At 38.9% G+C, this 19,593-nt stretch overlaps 1 protein-coding gene across 1 annotated transcript in view; it reads right to left on the bottom strand.

The window, feature by feature from the left end:
• EPS8L2 (EPS8 like 2) overlaps positions 1–19,593 on the bottom strand; it is a 1,747,011-nt gene that overhangs the window by 439,133 nt on the left and 1,288,285 nt on the right. The window contains exon 9 of the mRNA XM_044059131.1: positions 12,234–12,313. Within this exon, the coding sequence (XP_043915066.1) occupies positions 12,234–12,313 (80 nt within the window). The remainder of the gene's footprint in view (positions 1–12,233; positions 12,314–19,593) is intronic.

Below are 19,593 nucleotides of genomic sequence, written 5' to 3'. Positions count from 1 at the left end.
TGGACAAAGGCAGCCTGTAAATGGTTACATCTCCCATGTCCCTGCTTGTAAATGTTTCATCTCCGAAGTCCTGTTTACATTTATCAATGGAACCAGAGCTTGTCAGAGATTTTTGGATGCATGGTTAGGCTTAAAAAGAGTCTTGTGGTCATTAGCCTAGTAAATGCCTATGAACTAATATTCCTCATCTTTCACTTTTGATGATTACTACATCCTAGATAGCATGTTTATTTTATTTTTATTATTCAGTGTTTGTTAAATATGTAGGTGGACTGGTCAAAGATCCTTTTTAAACACAGCTTGAGCACAAGGCATAACACTACACACACACACACACACACACACACACACACACACACACACACACACACACACACACACACGCACATGTATGTGACATTTGTTGCTGCTGTTTCATTTTTTGACCATATTCTTGAGATGTCTCTTTGGTCAACACTTTCCTTAAAGGAAAACCACACCCACAGACTCAAAAAACATGTTTATTTCACCATGGTTTGGTGTTTCCTACATCTAGGACTATTTATAGGTTTTTAAATATTTTTATATGTAATTTCTGAGTCTGACCACATGGGGTCTGGCATCTTGAAGTAATTCTGATTGTTTAGCCTGCCTCTAGGTACTTCACAATGCAGTGCTTGTCTGTAAAACGTTACATCATGCAGGCCTCTTTCTTCCTAAAGCTCCTGTCACTGCATTGATTTTACATGCATACACTGCTGTCTTTCAGTCAGTTAGTTTTAACTAACATTTCATGCCATTCAATAACTACTTAAAACACAAACAGTGCAAATGCCACAGAACAGACTTTCAAAGTACTTTTTACTGCTGTTTCTTTTTAGAACGGCTAAACTGCAGTTTTTTTTGTAAAGCCTGAATTGTACTACTATGACTCATCTCCCATCCCGCTTCATAACTAATTTCCCTAGCTGTCAAAGTGCTAAGGGTTATTTGAGCTGCTATATGCTTTGATTGACAGCTCACAGCAGGAGACTTGACTCACGTACCATTTCCTTGTTCTACCTTTACTTTCTGTATGGGTAGGGGAAGGACCAGGGAGCTGTGACATTACAGCATGTGTGGGTTTTTAGGACAGTCATGGTGATGTCAGTTTGGGGAGGGAATTGGCCAGAAGACTACCTGTATTCAGTGCCCTTGATGACATCAGTGAATTGGAGACTATTTTAGGGTGGAATAAAAGTTTTTTTGAAAGTGAAAACAACGCAGTATGGTAAGGTACTGTTCTAGTGGAGACAAACAGTTAATTTAAAATATTTTAAATGCTGTGTTGTTGTTTACTCATAGCAGGGACAGTAAATAGGGAGAAAAGGACGGAGAAGTTGAGCTTCTAATAACATAATCTCATTATTGTCCTTAAGCCATAACTCTGGTTGACTATAACAATGGAAAGGGTGATTCCACTTTGATTACAGTGGAGTTAGTCTATATGTTAGTGAAGTAAAAGAATGAATTCCACCACATTAAATCTTTTTGTCTTTTTTAGGCATCATTGTCTACATTGACTAGATTATTTAGTGTTTTCAACCTGCCATGGTTTATGAAGTACTGAAATTCTGCCTTGTGTGAGTCACCTTTGGTACATTGGGACACAGTTAGTGCAGAGGACTAAGGGTATGAGCTGTTAATGAGCAGTTTTCCATAGTCCAGGATTTCAACATTATAAGAAACAAGAGTAATGCTACTCAACGCCAGAAGTCTAAACCTCAAGATGCATGCACTCAAAACTCTCCTTAGCATGGAGAACATATCCATGTGCAACTAACAGTGGGTAAAACTGCCTTCCAGTTTATAGCCTGCTACAGACCACCCTCCCAAACACAGGAACCCATACAATAGAAGGAGAAGAGACTACATGAGCAAAAATCCCAAAAAAAGGCATGCATCTCTGAGTATTAGCAAAAAAAAACTACGCACCACTCAAATCATCATAAGGCCAGCAAGAGAAAGAAAAAAATTACAGGACACAAGGGGATAATCACAAGCTTTTTTAGTTATGTTAGGAACCTGGGTGGAATTCCCAGATATGCTCATGACAAAAATACACTGAGCCCGCACATTGCCACAAACATAGCTGAGCTGACCAGTTCAGTGCAAACCCCCCCTCCCCCAAAAAAGGCAAATATCTATCCCAACAGAGTGCCCCCCTTACATCTCAGATGCTCAAGTAAGGCTAAACCCAAACATAAAACTACTGTTCAATCTTAGCCTTTACTACAGGATATGTGCCAAAAGAGTGGCGACAGCAACAGTGGTCCTCTCCACAAAGGTGGTGCCTCAACAGATCCTGTATGTCACTAGATGGGTTGCAAACTGGCTCAGGACAGAAACCCACATGGTTAGAATTGCTGGAGCCATGTCAGACTCCAAACCAGTTACAGATGACTGCAAACTGGGTGCCATAATCAACCAGACAACTGTGCCAGAGCCATGGCCTGTGTATAGTCATCCCCAAACAAAAACAAAGTGCAAAAATTACCACCACATGGTAAGGCATTATACAGAAGAAAAGTCATTAAGGGATTAGGACCAAGTTGATAGTAATCTCTCATTTGACAAACCACGTGGCCAAAGTGGTTAGAAAAACATTTTATATAGCCCACCTAATCATGAAGGGATCAAAGGGCAAACAGATGCCCTATGCTGCCCCGGTTAAAAAAAAACCAGCTCTACTCAGTGGCATACACATACTGCTCAGCAAAAAAATCCATCCCAGCCTCTGGCGCTTCGAGGGACTGAAACCTCAGCACTGAAATAAATAGGACATGCTGGAGGGACAGATCACTCTAAATAAAATCCCCAGTCCAGCAGAGGTCCCACTCCACATTTCTCTCCTTCAAGAGGAATCTGATGAGTGGATGGGAGATCATAGGTTTACCTTAATAAAATGGGGAAAAAACCAAGCACACTCTGGCTAGGCTTATAAATGCCCTAGGGCAGATAGCCTAGTATGAAGCTATGAACCTATGATTGCCTCAGCTTCCATTTGCTTAATCTGTGACCTGAGCAAGTCACTTAACCAAACAGTGCTCTGGAGTAATTGGGAAATAGGGCTAGAGTAGGCTCCTCATTGGTCTCTCAGACTGTTTACCTACCAACTACCTACGAAAATATCAAAATGTACACTGTCTAAGTATGCAATATATATGCATGTTTGGATAAGATGCCATTCTTAATTTTATAGAAGTGATTTGAATTTTTGTGGTTTGTAACATATGTCATTGTGTTAGATTATTCAGTTTTTCTGTTTTCACTGAATTTATGCTTCACAAAATGTAGTTTTATTATATGAATATTTCACCATCTTGTGTTTGTTTGAATCTTGTAAGATTTAATTTTCAAATGAATAAATACTGAGCTACTTGTGGCTGCACCAGAATTGTAAGCCAGTCCAATTGTATAGTATAAAAAGAAGGAACACCAAACTTCCAACAGGATACAAAACAGCTTCCAGTTTATTTAGCGCTTTCGTCTCTGAAAGTTCTGAGACAAAATAAACCATAACCACATGCCTATGGTTATACAATACTATTAATCAAACAATTAAACACATTTAAAGAAATAAGACATTTTTTTACACTTGAAGAAAAAACCTTGAAGAAAAACTTCCACTTCCATAAAAAATATTTTCAGAAGGCAGAACCATATCTACCTAACCAAAGCCTTTGTTTTTAATATAAGTACACTATATTTATATAAAATGCATTTTTGCTACAAGATTTAATTTTCAACTATAAGGAAAGTACTCAAATAAGCATATGTGTAAGCAAAGCATGGCTGGTTTCACCAAGCATGACATTTATCTAAGTGTGAATAGTGACACATTCTTGTAAAAAAAAAAAACACACAAATAATATAGCATTTTATAAACATATGCTAATTCAGTGAATGAAAAATTGTTGATGTTTGCTTAAGGTACACAAAAATTGTCATGTAGGATCTCAGTGCTTTCTTAAATACCAATCATTCAATTATGTGATGTATAAAAGGAGGGCTTAACTCAAGCACAGGCCTATATATGTAATGTGGGAATCTTTGACGGGAGCTGGGGTTCCGGATGATTTACTTGTCTAAGAAGAAGACATTGATGATGACTTTGAAGATAACTTGGAGGGCTTTGGAAAGCCTGGGTATTTCCTGTCAAAGTATATAGAAGTCATACCCTGAGAATATTCTGGGATAATCCTAGCATTGGCATGAAAGACTGTGCTTAATATTGGCACAAGAGGCTTATAATTTTTAAGAAAACAGCTGCAGTTCTTGAGCTTCAACCACCAATGGAAATGCACACTGCTTTTTGATAGACTTTTCAGCTGTTTTGTTAAAATTCCATACTATATTCATAAACACGTGCAATATACATCACTAACACAGAAAATGGCTTGAGACAGAATGCAAGACTAAACTGAATCGACAGTAACCATTGGTAACAAATACCAACAATATAACAAAGCAAATAACTAAGTCCATGTAACTGCAGAGTGAAATTCTTTCTCAGTAAGATAGCAACATCTAATAGCACTATTTGGACCAGAAGTTAACCAAATATGCATTACTCTTTTACCTGTAAGACTGACATTTGCATGCAGATTTTAGTTCCCAGAAATTTGGATTTGACCTCTACTAGCTATTGTTTATTTCTGATACATAGTAACAGCTGGTAACTGGGTACTATCATGGGTTATTATAGCAATAACCCATGCCTGGGTGTGGGTAATGCTGGATTTATCCACGGTTGGTGTGGTCTGGTAACGAGGGTGAAGGCCAAACAAAGCCAACCGTGGGTAAATACAGCATTACCCACACCCAGAAGTGGGTTATTGCTATTATACAATGACATTATTTAAGAAAAAAAATTACTTTTCTTAAATAATGGCATTGTATAATGCCTCCTTGCTGCCCTTCCGCAGCTGTCTGGTATTCTGCGGCAGTTCTGATGTACTGCGCATGCGTATGCCTATGCAGTGCATCAGAGCTGTGGGCAAAAGCAACGGAGAAAGCAAGATCTCTGTTGCTTTTACAAACTGTTTTGCTATGTTAAATGGGTTTAACATAGCGAGACAGCTTTAAAAAGCAACGGAGAACATTCGTTGATTTTTTTAAAGCTGTCTCGCTATGTTAAACTCGTTTAACATAGCGAGACAGTGTGAAACAACAGAGATCTTGCATTCTCCATTGCTGTAAAAAAAGAGTTATAGTAATGGAAAAAGTCCGGGCAACCGGACCTTTTTCCATTACTATAACTCTGATTTACAATGTGCATGCTGACCAATCAGCATGCATGTTTTTGAATATTAATGGAGGGGGGGGGGTCATTGTATAAATTAGCTTACTTAATACACACAGGAATAGTACAGACTTCTTATATTGAAATAAATGGATATTTACATTTCTGAAAGAAAATTAATATAAAACACATCACAATAATACCAACCTGGTTAAACATCTTCTTGGTGTGCAACTCAAACTTATGTGACTGTATAGAAGGTATTTGGTATGACAGTCTTCCAAAGATGGCCAGTTGTGAGAAGTGTAGTACAAGTGCTAACAATAATAAGGCCTTTAAACCTCCCTTTATGTGGCATTTCATTAAAAAGTTTCCTTGACCCCCAATAAAAGAAAAAATTAAAGTAGGCTGTAACAAATATTGTCTGTCAAATAAGTTTAGTTAACCACCTAAAAGATTAATTAAAGAAAAATTATTTAGAAATGGAAATATGGAAGAAATGTACTGAAAAAAATAAGGAAATCAATCTGGTTGGTAAAATATTTTATTACGAGCTATGCCAAGAAAGATTAAGAACACTATGAGATACATTCACTAGAAGTAAGGACAACAGAAACACCCTATTAAATTATATTACACAAAGCAATAAATAAGAAGAGGTGACTATAAATTTTATTTTCAATGACAAAGAAGTAAGTATCAAAAATAACATTGTAATGGAATAATGAAAAACAAATTTGATTTAGGTAATATGGTTAAACATACAGGATATAAGACAGTACATTTTAAACACAATAGAGACAATGCAATTAAAATATTCCTAAATTTATAGAACACTTGGCCTTTTCAAAAATACAAGTTGTTCATGGAAAAGGTTACTTATCAAGCATCTATAAAATAATTAAGAAAACAAAATTAAATCATACAGAGAATCTTTGTGACTACTATAAAATAAATAATCTAATGCCAAATGAGAATGACAAAAAAGTAATACGTCTCTCCACAAAGCAAACATTTTTTCATTGCAATGGAAACTATTCACATGGAAATTTATTCATAGGTCCTTTAAAATGCCACATAAAATGGAATCAAGGATTAAACAAAATATAGGATGTTGGAGATGTAAAAGAACTTGAAAGCAAACTGGTGGCATATGTTTTATGACTGTCATTTACTTAAACCATTTTTGGATAAAGTTATTTTTTCTTGCAAATAGTTTTTAATGGTAACTTCCATTTGTCTAAATATTTGATTTTGTTTAATTCTCCCATACCTCAATGTGTTGCTATAACAAAGTTTTTACTTTTATGGACACTGCTGGCTATAGTACTCAAAACCACTGCTACAAATTGGAAAAGTGAGATTTCACCCACATTTAAAGAATACAGAAACATTGTACTGAATTTATCATGAATGGAAATAAGAACCTCAGTTTTTCTTGCCCCAGATGCCAGGTGCCCCTCTAAGGAAGGCTATTTGCAGATATGCATTGCAAAACAAAACCAAACATGCACAGTACTATAAAACAAATACACCATAAATAGATCCCCAGCTAGCTATAAGAGGGTAAGTACCCAAGAAGTATACGACTGCAGATGCATACCCTATCGGACACTACATTTTATGGTAGGTACAAAACTGTACTATGTCCTTCAAGGATGCATCTGCAGTCAGCCAATCTGGGGTGGAGGTACTAGTAAAGGATGGGTATAAGGTAATTTGTAATGCTTAGCAAATGTATGCATGATTTCCTATCCATTTTGAAATTGTCTGTTTGAAATTGCTTTCCTTGTGCCCCAGCAGCATATGCTACAAACAGCTGGTCAAGTAGTAGTGCAACTGTCTGTATGTATGTCAGCAGTGTGCAGAAGTTTTTCCTTTTATTTTGTGTGGTTGTGGGAATGTAGGCAAGTGAATAGCTTGGTGGTTCAAAGACCCCTGGATACCACCTTTAAATGTAGGATTGGTTGGTTCTCAAATGAAACCTCTGTCCTGAAGATAAGAAATGTGGTACTGCCATTAGAGCTTGTAACAACTCAGATCTTTCTTGCTGAGGTTATGTGGCCAGAAGGAAGGCAGTTTTTCAAGACAGAAACTGTAGATCTGCAGATGCTGTTTCAAGGGAAAGGAAGGAAGTTTTTTCCAACACACATAAAAGGTCCCAAGAGTAGGTAAGAGGTGGTTTCCTTGGAGGGATGATTTTTTTCCTCCTCTTAGAAACTTCAGGAGGAGTGGATGAGAGAAGACAGGTGGATTAAACATTGTATTCTGCTGAAATTGCTGCATGTATCTTAATAATAGAAGAGTAAGACAGGCCATAGTGGAACATTCAGTATATGTTCAATGTTCATCACTGTCACTATCAGGAGCCCTTTGTTTTGTTGTGTGAAATTTCTTTTTTTTTTCCATTTTTTCCTGCCTTCCTTGGGAAGGAGTGCCGATCCTCCATAATAATATCCTTCACTCTCTGGGGCTTATCCTCCTGAGGAGGAGGTCATGGTATTTTCCAGGCAGTTAGCTGCAAGGTTTTCAGAGAATTTCCAGCTGAAAGAGAGAGTGTCCACTTTCCAACAGATCTATTTCTTCCTTCCCCATGATTATGTTATGAGTAAGAAGATGTCTGGGTGCAGCATCCATTCATTGTGCCATCATGATATTTCTGCTTAAGCTGTCTGCCAGTATATTGTCTGAACTGGGCACTGCAGCTATTGATTGAAAGCGAAAGTTATAGATTCATTGCCAGTCTGCAAAGCAAAGTAGGTATGGGTGCCTCCTTGCTTGTTTATGTACCACATAAGTCCATAAACTCCTTAGGTACCATTGCAATTTTCTTCATATGCAGCCTTGCTTGTGGGATCAGAAGATGCCATGTAACCAGGGTCTGCAGGATTTTCCTTCAAATTTCTTTAAGACCTCTTGAGCCATGGAACCAACTTCAGCCAGGCATGCCTACGTATGACTGCACGCAATTCATCTAACAAATACTCTTGGTACTGTATCATATGAAATTGACAATTTAATGCCCTCATGGAAAGAGTTGCAGAAGTGTACACTGGGCCCTGGGGAATAGCTTGTTGATCAGCAGAGTGGGCCTTGTCTGGAGGGAGAGAGTCAGGGCTGTACTAGCATCAGAGTACACATCATCAATAACATTCAAAACAGGAGCTATAGCTAAAGGCCTATGCTGAGGTAAATGTAAAAAGGTCCTTAATCTCTTTCTAGATCAGAGAAGTCCTGACCCTGCCATTGAAAATGTTCTCTCATAGAGTGTAAAGTCTCTCCAAAGGTAAACTCTTCAGGAGGGGAGGCCGAGGGAATAGATTCTTCAGCATCAGAATCCTCCTGGTGGTCTGACAGAGTAGAGCCATCAGTGGACTCATCTGAGGAGTGGGGATCAGAGGGCTCAACCCTGGGCCTTTTGTCTGGAGGTGGTTGAGAGCCCCTGTCCGGATGAGGTTGAGAACCGGAGATAAGATCCTCTGCTAGGCTAAGAATCTGTGAGCCAGTAGAAGGTCTCTGAGAGGTAACCTTGGAAGGCAAAGCTTTAGTAAGTTTAGCAGCTTTAGCCCTAGAGAAAGCCTTAATGGACATGGATGCAGGAGGTCTGGCTGCACCACGGAATGGTGTCGGAAGGTTCCTGGACACCAGTTTCAGTAGGCCTGACGCCCATGTGTGTCGGTCCTTGTCCTTCCATTTCTTAACTAAACATCTTGTAAGCAAAACTAGCCCCAAAGAATTGAAGGAAGCACAGGCTGAACAGGCCGAGAGGCAGGGAGGCAGTAAGAGTGGAAATCCTTATGAGGTATTTGTTTCCACAAGTTAAACAATTATTAACTTTATCTGACATCGGATGAGGCAAGAAAGAGTCCCTAGCTGAATCACAGGAGCTGGCAACTGCTTCGCTTCGCACCACGCGGCAAGAAAGACTGAGTGTCGGCTGATGCTTTTATACCCCAGGACGCCTGACGCCGGGGAAAGTGCGACATCAGCCGAGGCCAGACCCAGACTTTGTCCGATCAAGGGCTGCCTGAGGCAGGACAACCCATATGTGATGACTGCAGATGCATCCTTGAAGGACATCCATTAGAATGAGAACAGAAAGAATCACATCTTATTACAACTCATGGAAGAAAGCAAATGGAATAATGGAGAGACATGTCTGTGCTACCTAATGGCATGAAGTTTTAAATGTAAAAATGTGTAATATCTTTTTAATTTAGACACATTTGTAAATAGTTTGTTTAGATTTTATAGTTGTTTATATAGTTAACCTGTAGAAATTATGTTTTATACTGCAAAGTTACGAAATTACATTCATTTTGTAAAATCAATAAAACATTTAAGCAAAAAAAAAAAAAAAGTAAAATTACACATCTACCATCCATTTTGCTAATGTCTGCAGAAGTGATATGAGTAAACCAGGTCATTCAGTCTCAGGGAGTACATAGGTTCATAGGTTGGTACTAGGCTATCGGCCCTATGGCCTATACAAGCCTTGCCATAACAATTCCCTGGATATTTCTTCCCACAATATTTACTTTCCTGAACCCCTCTATAGGTTCATATTCATATTATTGACTTGTTAGGAACCTGTGGTTTACAAATGTACATTTTGAGTGTGTGGTATTTCCAGCAAAGGTTTTAAGACTTTCTAAGAAAAAAATAGCACTAGTGTGGACTACACTGTAAAAAAAGTCATAAAAATATAGAAACTCATTGTCTTCTTGTACAAAGTGAGCATCTTTCCCATTTGTACTCTAATACTGGCAACATTATAGAAAAGCTGTTATTAAAAGTACTGTTAGAAGAATTTTCTGAAATCAGAATAATATCCACCAACAAACATATATCACCTACAAACCCTTCTTAATATAGGTGTTTTAAATGGTATACAGGATTGCCTGCAGATACAGGTATTGTATAGTGACTTCAGTTCATCATTTGAGTAGATTGTGCACAGAACATTGCTAACCAGTTTAACAAAATTAGGGCTGCCTGGTATGTTTCATTTTGAGAAGCTTGGCTGGGTTTAAATTGGCTCCATGAGTCATTAGGTTATTATCCTACCATAACACTAAGATACTATGGTGCTGTCCCCATATCAGGGAAATTGGGAGATACTACCATACCACAATATGTGGTTGAACTACCTAAAAGAAAACAGATGTTCTTAAATTCTCTACTACAGAAACAAACTAAAAAATTTCCTCTTTGAGTCTTGGTTTTGTACCTGCTCCTTATCTGGGACAAAGCTTCTCCTAACATCCTTCATCAACTTTTTATACCTCCCATTAAAGCACTAAATAACTTAACCTGCTTATAACAATCAAACTTGTTTATCCTCTCTAATACCTCATTCTAATGCATTTCTTAAATTACTCTTATAGATATCTATAAATTCTCAATACAATGCTGTATATTACTGTTTGTAAAAATCAATAAAAATATTATTATACTGACTACTATGCTATGCATTGTTATTGTAAATACTGGCTTCATTAAATTTGTTACCTGGAGATTTTTTTCCCCAAGCCTCCACTAAAAAGAGCACCTGTGCCTACTTGGACTTTCCCCGTAAACAAATATCAATAAATAAATAAACTTCAGAACATTTTATAAGAAGAAAGTAATCCCATTAAATCAAATCCCATCAAATGCCACTCAGAAAGGAAAACTATGTTCTCTGTTTTAGACAGTACACTATAAGAAGGAAATAAACCTGAACATGATGCAAAAATCCCTTAAAAAATATGAATTCTTATAGAGTAAGACCACCATTACAGTGAAGGCACTTGAAGACAACTTCATAAGGAAGTTATAGCAATCATGACACCCTAATGCAGACAATGCTTCAGCACTCAGGTTTTAGTTATAAAAACAGTATTTTTATTTTACTTTTAAACTGTTGTAAGTAGTTGCCACAGTTTAGACCACACTCAGAGTAACACAGTGCTCAGATTTTAGTTAAAAAACATTGATTTTTTTATTATTACTTTTAAATTATAGCTAGCAGTTGCTACTGTTTAGATGGCACACACACACCGACACAGTGCTCAGGTTTGATTGCAAGTGCAACACCAGCTTTTAAAAGCTGATACTGCTTTACAGATTGTGATTGGCCGATTGCACCCTCCCAACACTTTGCGCCTAGGGCAGTTGCCCCTCTCACCCCATCCTAGCTATGCTACTGTGTGTGTGTGTGTGTGTGTGTGTGTGTGTGTGTGTGTGTGTGTATATATATATATATATATATATATATATATATATGTATATATATATATATATATATATATATGTGTGTATATATATATATATATATATATATATATATATATATATATATATAGAGAGAGAGAGAGAGAGAAGGGGGGGGGGGGAGTGAAAAGAGACCACGAATACTTACCGATCACATTTGCTGTTTTAATATCTCAGCACAAATTAAGACCTTGGATGAAAGACCATGTTCCATCCTAAGCTATGCATAATCATTGGGAAAAGAATCAGCATGTTTATATGAGTAGAGAACTCCTACCCATGAAAATGACACATGCGCAGCAACATTAGTGACTGTTACATCTGAGCATACCTATCAACATCTCAGAGCAGAAAATCTGGACAAAGCCATAAATAATAGGGGGCAAAGAGCCAAAAATAGGGGCAATTTTTAAACATTGTTCTTACAAACTTAGAAAGTTGATAGAATAACATGCTTTGCATTAGCATGATTTTTTGATGGATATGAAGTCTGAAACTCAAACATCTGTCATTATTTTCTGACTTCTTTGTTCAATGATTTGCCAAAGATTTGAGAGAAAAAACACAATATTATGAAAAAACAGACCAAAAAATATGGACACAAATGTGGAAATTCTTCAAAAATCTGTACAGTTCAGAGGTATACATCTGAGCTCTGCATGTTATAGTGATGATAGATACAGTTTCAGTATTAGATTTCTGTGGAATAACATACCACATCCTTTTCCACTTTATGTGCAAGAACGTCATGGGGTTCATCTAGTTCCTGTGAACTTGTGCTCCTTCTGTCAAACTCTACAAAAATAACAAAAAAATCTCAGTCATAAAAAATGTTTTTAGAATCCGTACAATAACCTTTTTACAACATAAACCTGTAACAAAGATATTCATAACAATGGACATTGTATACTTACTCTCTGACATATTTTACTAGTATACTAAAATGATAAAAAAGTCCAAAGCTATGATAGCAGAAACAATTTTGAAACTTCAGGTGACTACTACTGTCTTTGTGCTATGGAGATGTCTACAATAACATTTTATTTTCATTAAAAATACAGTACATCACTAAATATAAAGTTATAGGATGGTTTGTTCATAAAATGAGGTGGATTTACCTTATTAAATGTGCACTTAAAACTTACATTAAAGCTCACGTGTTTCTTAATTTATTTTTACTTTCTATAAAGATGTATAACCAATCATGGAACTAAACAAACCCCTTCAATGGATATCCAGTTATAAATTATATGCATAACAGGGTTATTGTGAGCAACAGAGTACTTTGCAAACACTGCATGTAAGGCAGGATGCAAACAACATGGACATGCAAATGCACATAAAAGAATAAATAATGAAGCTGGAGCTGGCAGATAGCATCACAAACCACCATATCCCCATGTCATACTTACAGGAAAAAATGAGCTAGTTGTGCAACTCTGCATTGAAACTATAATAAACCTAATCCATCCTTCCACAACCTCTTTTTCCCATTTTAAAAGTGTGGCTATGGTGTCACTTCAGCACTGACCATCATCTAGAGCCAAGGATCACATGTACAGCAAAAGAGTTTGTACTGTCCCTTATCTGGCACACACGCGCGCACACACACACACACACACACACACACACACACACACACACACACACACACACACACACACACACACACACAATTTTGATATGGAAGCACTGCAATAAGCACCCTTCAGTGTGTTGCCAACAAGAAAGGTCACAGGGGTTAGGAACAAATGTGGGCCAGAATGCTGCATGATAGGGGCACTGTGCCCTTACACTCTGCATAATGGGGTCTGTAGGTCACTGTACCCTTACAGTCTGCATGATGGGGTCTGTAGGCCACTGTGCTCTTACACTCTGCATGACGGGGTCTGTAGGGCACTGTACCCTTACAGTCTGCATGATGGGGTCTGTAGGCCACTGTGCTCTTACACTCTGCATGACGGGGTCTGTAGGGCACTGTACTCTTACAGTCTGCATGATGGGGTCTGTAGGTTGCTGTGCTCTTACACTCTGCATGATGGGGTCTGTAGGGCACTGTACCCTTACAGTCTGCATGATGGGGTCTGTAGGGCACTGTACCCTTACAGTCTGCATGATGGGGTCTGTAGGCTACTGTGCTCTTACACTCTGCATGATGGGGTCTGTAGGACACTGTGCCATTCCACTCTGCTTGATGGGGTCCCTAGGTCACTGTGACCTTGCACTCAGCATGATGGGGTCCATATGGTACTGTGCCTTTACACTCTGCATCTACTTATTTGTCTTGGCAAGGTTCACAGGTTCATAGGTAGGTACTAGGCTATCGGCCCTAGGGCCCATACAAGCCTAGCCAAAAAATGTACCCTGGCTTTTGCCACCCAAGAAAATTATTTTCCTGTGCCTCTGTCGAGCAGAGCCACAGAAGTGATCGCAAGGGTGAATTTCCCATTTCCCATCCAATCATCAAGATTTTTCTTGAAGAGTGCTAATGAGGAGCTATGTTTGACATAGATAGGTAGTCTATTCCAGAGTATGGGAAGTCTCTGGGACAGGAATCTATCCCTCCAGCATGTTCTGTTTATTGTGGTGACAAGGTTTAGGTCCCTAGAGCATGTAGCTCGGAGGGATTGGGATTTCTTTAAGTGGAGCATGTCCAACAGCTCTGGATTTGACATAGGTTTGTATGTTAGGCAGAGATCGCCCCTGAGTAGTTGATATGCGATGGAGTAAAGCTGTAGTTTTTTGAGACGGTCTGCATAGGGCATCTGTTTGAGGCCAGTAATCCTCTTTGTGAGGTATTTCTGTGGTCTTTCCAGTTGTTGTAGATGTCTTGTGAGGTACACACCAAAAGGGGCGTTGTACTCTATAATGGGTCTAATGAGTGATGAGTAGAGGGAAACAATGACCTCTTTTTTTCTGGATGAGAATCCTTTTGTGATGAGATGAGCCACATAGAAGGATTTCCTAACCACTGTGGCGATGTGATTATCAAAGGAGAGACTACTGTCCACCTGTGTCCCAAGGTCTCATCACATTTTCAGCATTAAGTAGACTACCAGCTATGTGGTAGTTCATGGGTACAGAGTTTTTACCAAAGGGGATGACAATACACTTTTTGGCATTGAGCTTCAGGCCATGGCTTTGACACCAGGTATCTGTCTCAGTGAGGCCCTTTTGTAGTTTGTCCACATCGTTAGGAGTTTTGATTATGGCTCCCACTTTGCAGTTATCTGCAAACTTTGTTAGCCAAAGACCTTCTGTGTTGGCCTGCACTTCAGAGAAGTAGATACCAAACAGGAAAGGACCCAGGACTGAACCCTGTGGCACTCCACTTGTCACTGGTCTGATGTTGGATTTGGAATCTGCTACTTTCACAGTGTGGGTTCTGTCCGTGAGCCAGTTGGCAACCCATCTTGTGACATAAGGATTTATACCTAGTTTAGTGAGCTTATCTATAATTCCAGAGTGGGGGATGGTGTCGAAAGCCTTGGCGAGATCTAGATAAGCTGTGTGAACCATTTTACCCTCATCTATGGCTTTAGGAGCTCTCCAATTTTATAGTGAAGTCTAGCATAGTCAGACTAGCAAGGACTCATTAGCTGCATGTCATGTCTGGGTCACTTGTTCATGCACCAAAAGAATAAGGGAGAACAGCGATTTTTGCAGCCTGTGGTAATACTTCTTTTTCTTCTTGAGTGGCATAACAATATATTGATTAGACATAAGGATGTGTGGGTTAAATATGTTTTCTGTCTTGGGTAATGTCAAATCCTGACACTCTAAGATCAGACGCTGGCTATTCCCCAAAGGATATGTCTCTGCACCTTAATTTGCTTCACTTAGTTTCTCCAACATACAATGCCTCCATTAGTAGCATAGCCAAAAAAGTAAAAACCTTTAGTTTTAATGAAAATCCATAATAATATGATCAACATATGATTAATGTGTTTATTAAGCTTTTTGATATAAAGTGCTGTATTTTTATATCTAGCTCCTTGCACTGCTGTTTAAGCAAAGTTTTTGTTGTAACATCTGGAAGAAAGGTAAACGCAGACGCATTGGATATGACTAACCACCATGAGGTCTTTCATCACACTAAACCCTCTAGAAACATGTCACATGACATGCAGCTTCCTGTAGCTAACTTATTAGCATTTAAATTAGACACCCCATGTGTCACATATATAGACACACAGGCAGATATGGGTGCCTCTCATTTGGCTGAATGACAGTTTTGTTAAATGGTACCTCAGTGTAATAAAATCATTGAAGGCCCATTTAGCTTAATCACTGAATGTGGCATAACTAGACCCAGTTATCTAAATCAGAAGTAGAATATGTAGAAATGTATAAAGAAGCTTCATTTGGTGACTGGTGTTACCTGTACATAGCTGTTGCTGATGTATGGTATTATCGCTTTTCTTTCCAGTGCAGGTGTAACCAGAAAATTCCATTTTGTACTTTCAAACTGATTTTACTGCCTCTCACCCCATCTGGCATTTAAAACGATGGACACATCTTTCAAATTATTGTCTCCCAAGCAGTTAATAAATGTCAACATCATTTTCAGTGGTCCCCTCTAAACTATTAAATATACTGTTTTTAGATTAGCAATCCTCTCTGTAAGCAAGTTATGTACTTGTTGTTAGAGGCATCACTTTAGACAGCTGTAGACATAATAGAGCCAGAAAAGTTAAAATGTTTCTGAGGGATGCAAAGAAAAATGTACTCTGTAGAATACAAAGTGTATGTGTGACTAAACCCTCACTCTACACTTGTGCAACTATTAATTACAATATTTAAGTTAGGGGGTGTAAGGGTGAAGGGGGTCTACCCCCCTGCAAAATGATTAATTGTTTTGAAGTATTTTTGGTTGGGTAGAGAACAGATTACAGTGGTTTGGGACTATGTGCAGGAAAGCAGAAAACAATCTGAAGATTTGGGACAGACAGGAAGAAGGTAAGAGGAAACAAAGGACTCCAGCAAAGATATGGCTAGACTGGTGAGTGAATACCTGCAACAGGCAACAGTCAAGCATAACCATAAAAAATGTAAGACAGTGACACTGAGTTGAGAAATATGGCCACATTTTACTCTGAACCATGTAGAAAAAGGAGGTTGATGCTGAAGATTATGATTTGACTGTCTGAGATTTTTAGATCTTTCAGTAAAATGGTCTTTCAACCATTTGAATTTAGTCATTTGGTTTTCAACAAAACTAGTTTTCAAACAAGAGTCTGTATTAGCAACAAGCATAACTCTACATTGGTCAGACAGGACAGTGCCCTGGAATTTAATCAAGTACAAATCACTGCTGACAAAGTTCCATACTTTATTCTAGCATGCTATAGGTCACTCTCTATGCTGCTATAATCCCATAGCTTATACCTAGACCTACTGGGGACACTCACTATTCAACCAAATACCCTACTCATCGGAGACTTTAATTACTCCTCTTCTTCTTTTTTGGCTTTTCCTGGTTAGGGGTCGCCACAGCAGAACTCCAGTCCACTAATGACTGACAGTGAATTTTTACAGTGTCGGGTTTCCAGACGGCACACAACCTTCAAAGAAGGCACACCCACACACACACGCACCTACCTGCATGTATTTAAATTCACTCGACCATGGAGAGGACATGCAGACTTCACACAGAAGGGGCTCCAGCTGAGAATCGAATTGGAGAACCTCTTGCTGTGAGGTGACAACGCTAACCGCTGCACCACCGCAGCTTCACTTTAACTACTCCTCTATAAGATGAAAACATACACTGCCTCATAATCACAGGCACAATGATTTCTGGACTTTATTAACACAAATGCCCTTGACCAGATACTGTGCACAGCCAACAGAGGTTCAAGCATACTGGACCTGGTACTCACCAATATGGGACAGCATTGCCCCCCAGCCCCAGTATCATGTCCTCACTGTTAAGGTCACACTACAAAGCTGTCTCCTTCAAAATAAAAATCAACTTATTAACAGCAGAAAAGCCTGTAATGGTTTGGAAGTATTCCAAAGCAAACTACATTATATTAAGTGATAGTTTGCCAACATTCAATACCCCTCCCAATCCAAAGTTCACAGCAACCTATGTGAAATTAGACACTGCACAACCATGTAAATGGCTGTACAGCAGCTGCTGTACCTAGTAAAAGCAAGTCCAACCAAACTCTAAAAGCAAACCACACCAGTAGAATCCTAACCTTAACAGGGTATACAACAAAAGGAAAAATGTCAGGACTAAAATCAGGAAGAGAAACTCCCATAACGTTAGGAGCTCTCACTAATTAAACTAAACAGGAAATTGAGTGGACTAAGTCCAACAAGGCCAGTTATGAGGTCAAGATAGCCTCAAAGGCTAAGACAACCACAAGGTTTTCTACAGCTATGTCCAAGACCTCACAGGCACACATCAGTGTGCTGAACGAGTGGTCAGTGCTGCCACCTTCACTGAGCAAAGTGAGATAGTGAATTTGCTGGCTGAAAAATTCAGCTTAAACTCCACTCCATTCCTGACCTTCTCCCCTTGAAATACCTATAAGCCCCCCCAACTATTAACAAAGAGCAGGTCCTGGCAGTGCTCGCTAAGGCCAAAAGTACAACCTTAATGGACCTTGACAATAACCCAGAATGCCTCCTAAATAGCTTGAAACATGACCTATCCAGACCACTTGAGTCACTTTTCAACTACAGCCTCAAAACAGGGTTTGTAACATTAGAATGGAAGACTGAAATATTATTCTACTTTACAATGGTGGACATCAATCGACCCAAGAAACTACAAACCTATTAACCTGACTTTTCTAATCTGCAAAGTCATGGAATAAATTACCATGCAAATGATCCAGGAAAGACATAGACAGCCTTCTGACAGTGAACCCATCCCCATTTTGGCTTTGTCAAGGGAAGGTCATTACTACAAAATCTTGTGGGCTTCTTTGAGAAGGTCACCAACACAATGGATGACAGGAAAACAATGCATACCACCTACCTGGACCTGGCGAAGACATTCAATACAATACTCCACTCAGGCATATTTGGCAAATGCAATTAATTGGGCACAAACCCCTACATAACTTGCTGGATTGCCAGCTGGCTCACAGACAGGACCCAGGAAGTCAGGACTGGTGAGACCACTAAGAGACTGGTCACCAGCAGGGTACCTCAGGGTTCTGTGCTGGGGCTGCTCCTATTTGACTCTCGTTCTTGGAGGTAAAGGCTAATGTCAAGGACCTTTGACTGACCATGTTCACAGATGACTGCAAATTGGGAGCTCTTATAGATCCCGCATGACACAAACATCTTTCAACAGGGTCTAACACAGACAAATGACTGCTCACAGATTAAAATTCAATGCCAGTAAATGCATTACAGTGCCCTTTGGGAAAACTGCCAACCAGATATATAGACAGTAATCTGATCTTTGAACAATACATGACCATGGTAGTAAGAAAATCATTCTATGTCACCCAAATTATAAGTAAGGGCATGGTATCAAGGCTGAAGGAAGTCATATTACCACTGTATTTGGTCATTATAAGACAAATCATTGAGTATAATCCCCATTCGGCATGTACCTGCAACAGTTGGAGCACCCACAAAGGTTCCATATCAGAAGAATCTATGGTACAAATACATTGTCCTGTGCATGTTGCCTTAAAGCCCTGTGTCTATACTTGGTCTCCTACAGGTTATTGAGAGGTGATCTACAACTGCATAGAAGACATACTTGGATCCAGCCCTGATGGACTTTTTGCTCATCTGCAAAATAAACATCATCAGAATCACTATATCCAAGGATTTAAATGTTGCTTATGACATAAATAAGACATGTTGGTAAGACAAATATGTCTTTGAAATGATCCTAATGCTCTGACACAGGCTCTCCATCCCATGTGAAGCAGAGTCCTTCACTAACCCTAAATAATCTTGAACAGTGGGTGGGAAATCAAAATTTCACCTCTGGACTGAAAATCATGTCTCTGACAGAGGCAAATAGCAAAGCCCAAACTAACATATTCTCCCTACATAACCTCCAAAAACTTCTTAACATACTCCCACTTAATAAATGC

This window comes from Protopterus annectens, chromosome 17.part0 (genome assembly GCF_019279795.1).
Source record: "Protopterus annectens isolate FY-2018-M chromosome 17.part0, PAN1.0, whole genome shotgun sequence".
Lineage (NCBI taxonomy): Eukaryota > Metazoa > Chordata > Ceratodontiformes > Protopteridae > Protopterus > Protopterus annectens.
Note: the sequence above shows the minus strand (reverse complement) of the source record. Positions and strands in the feature narration are given on the sequence as shown.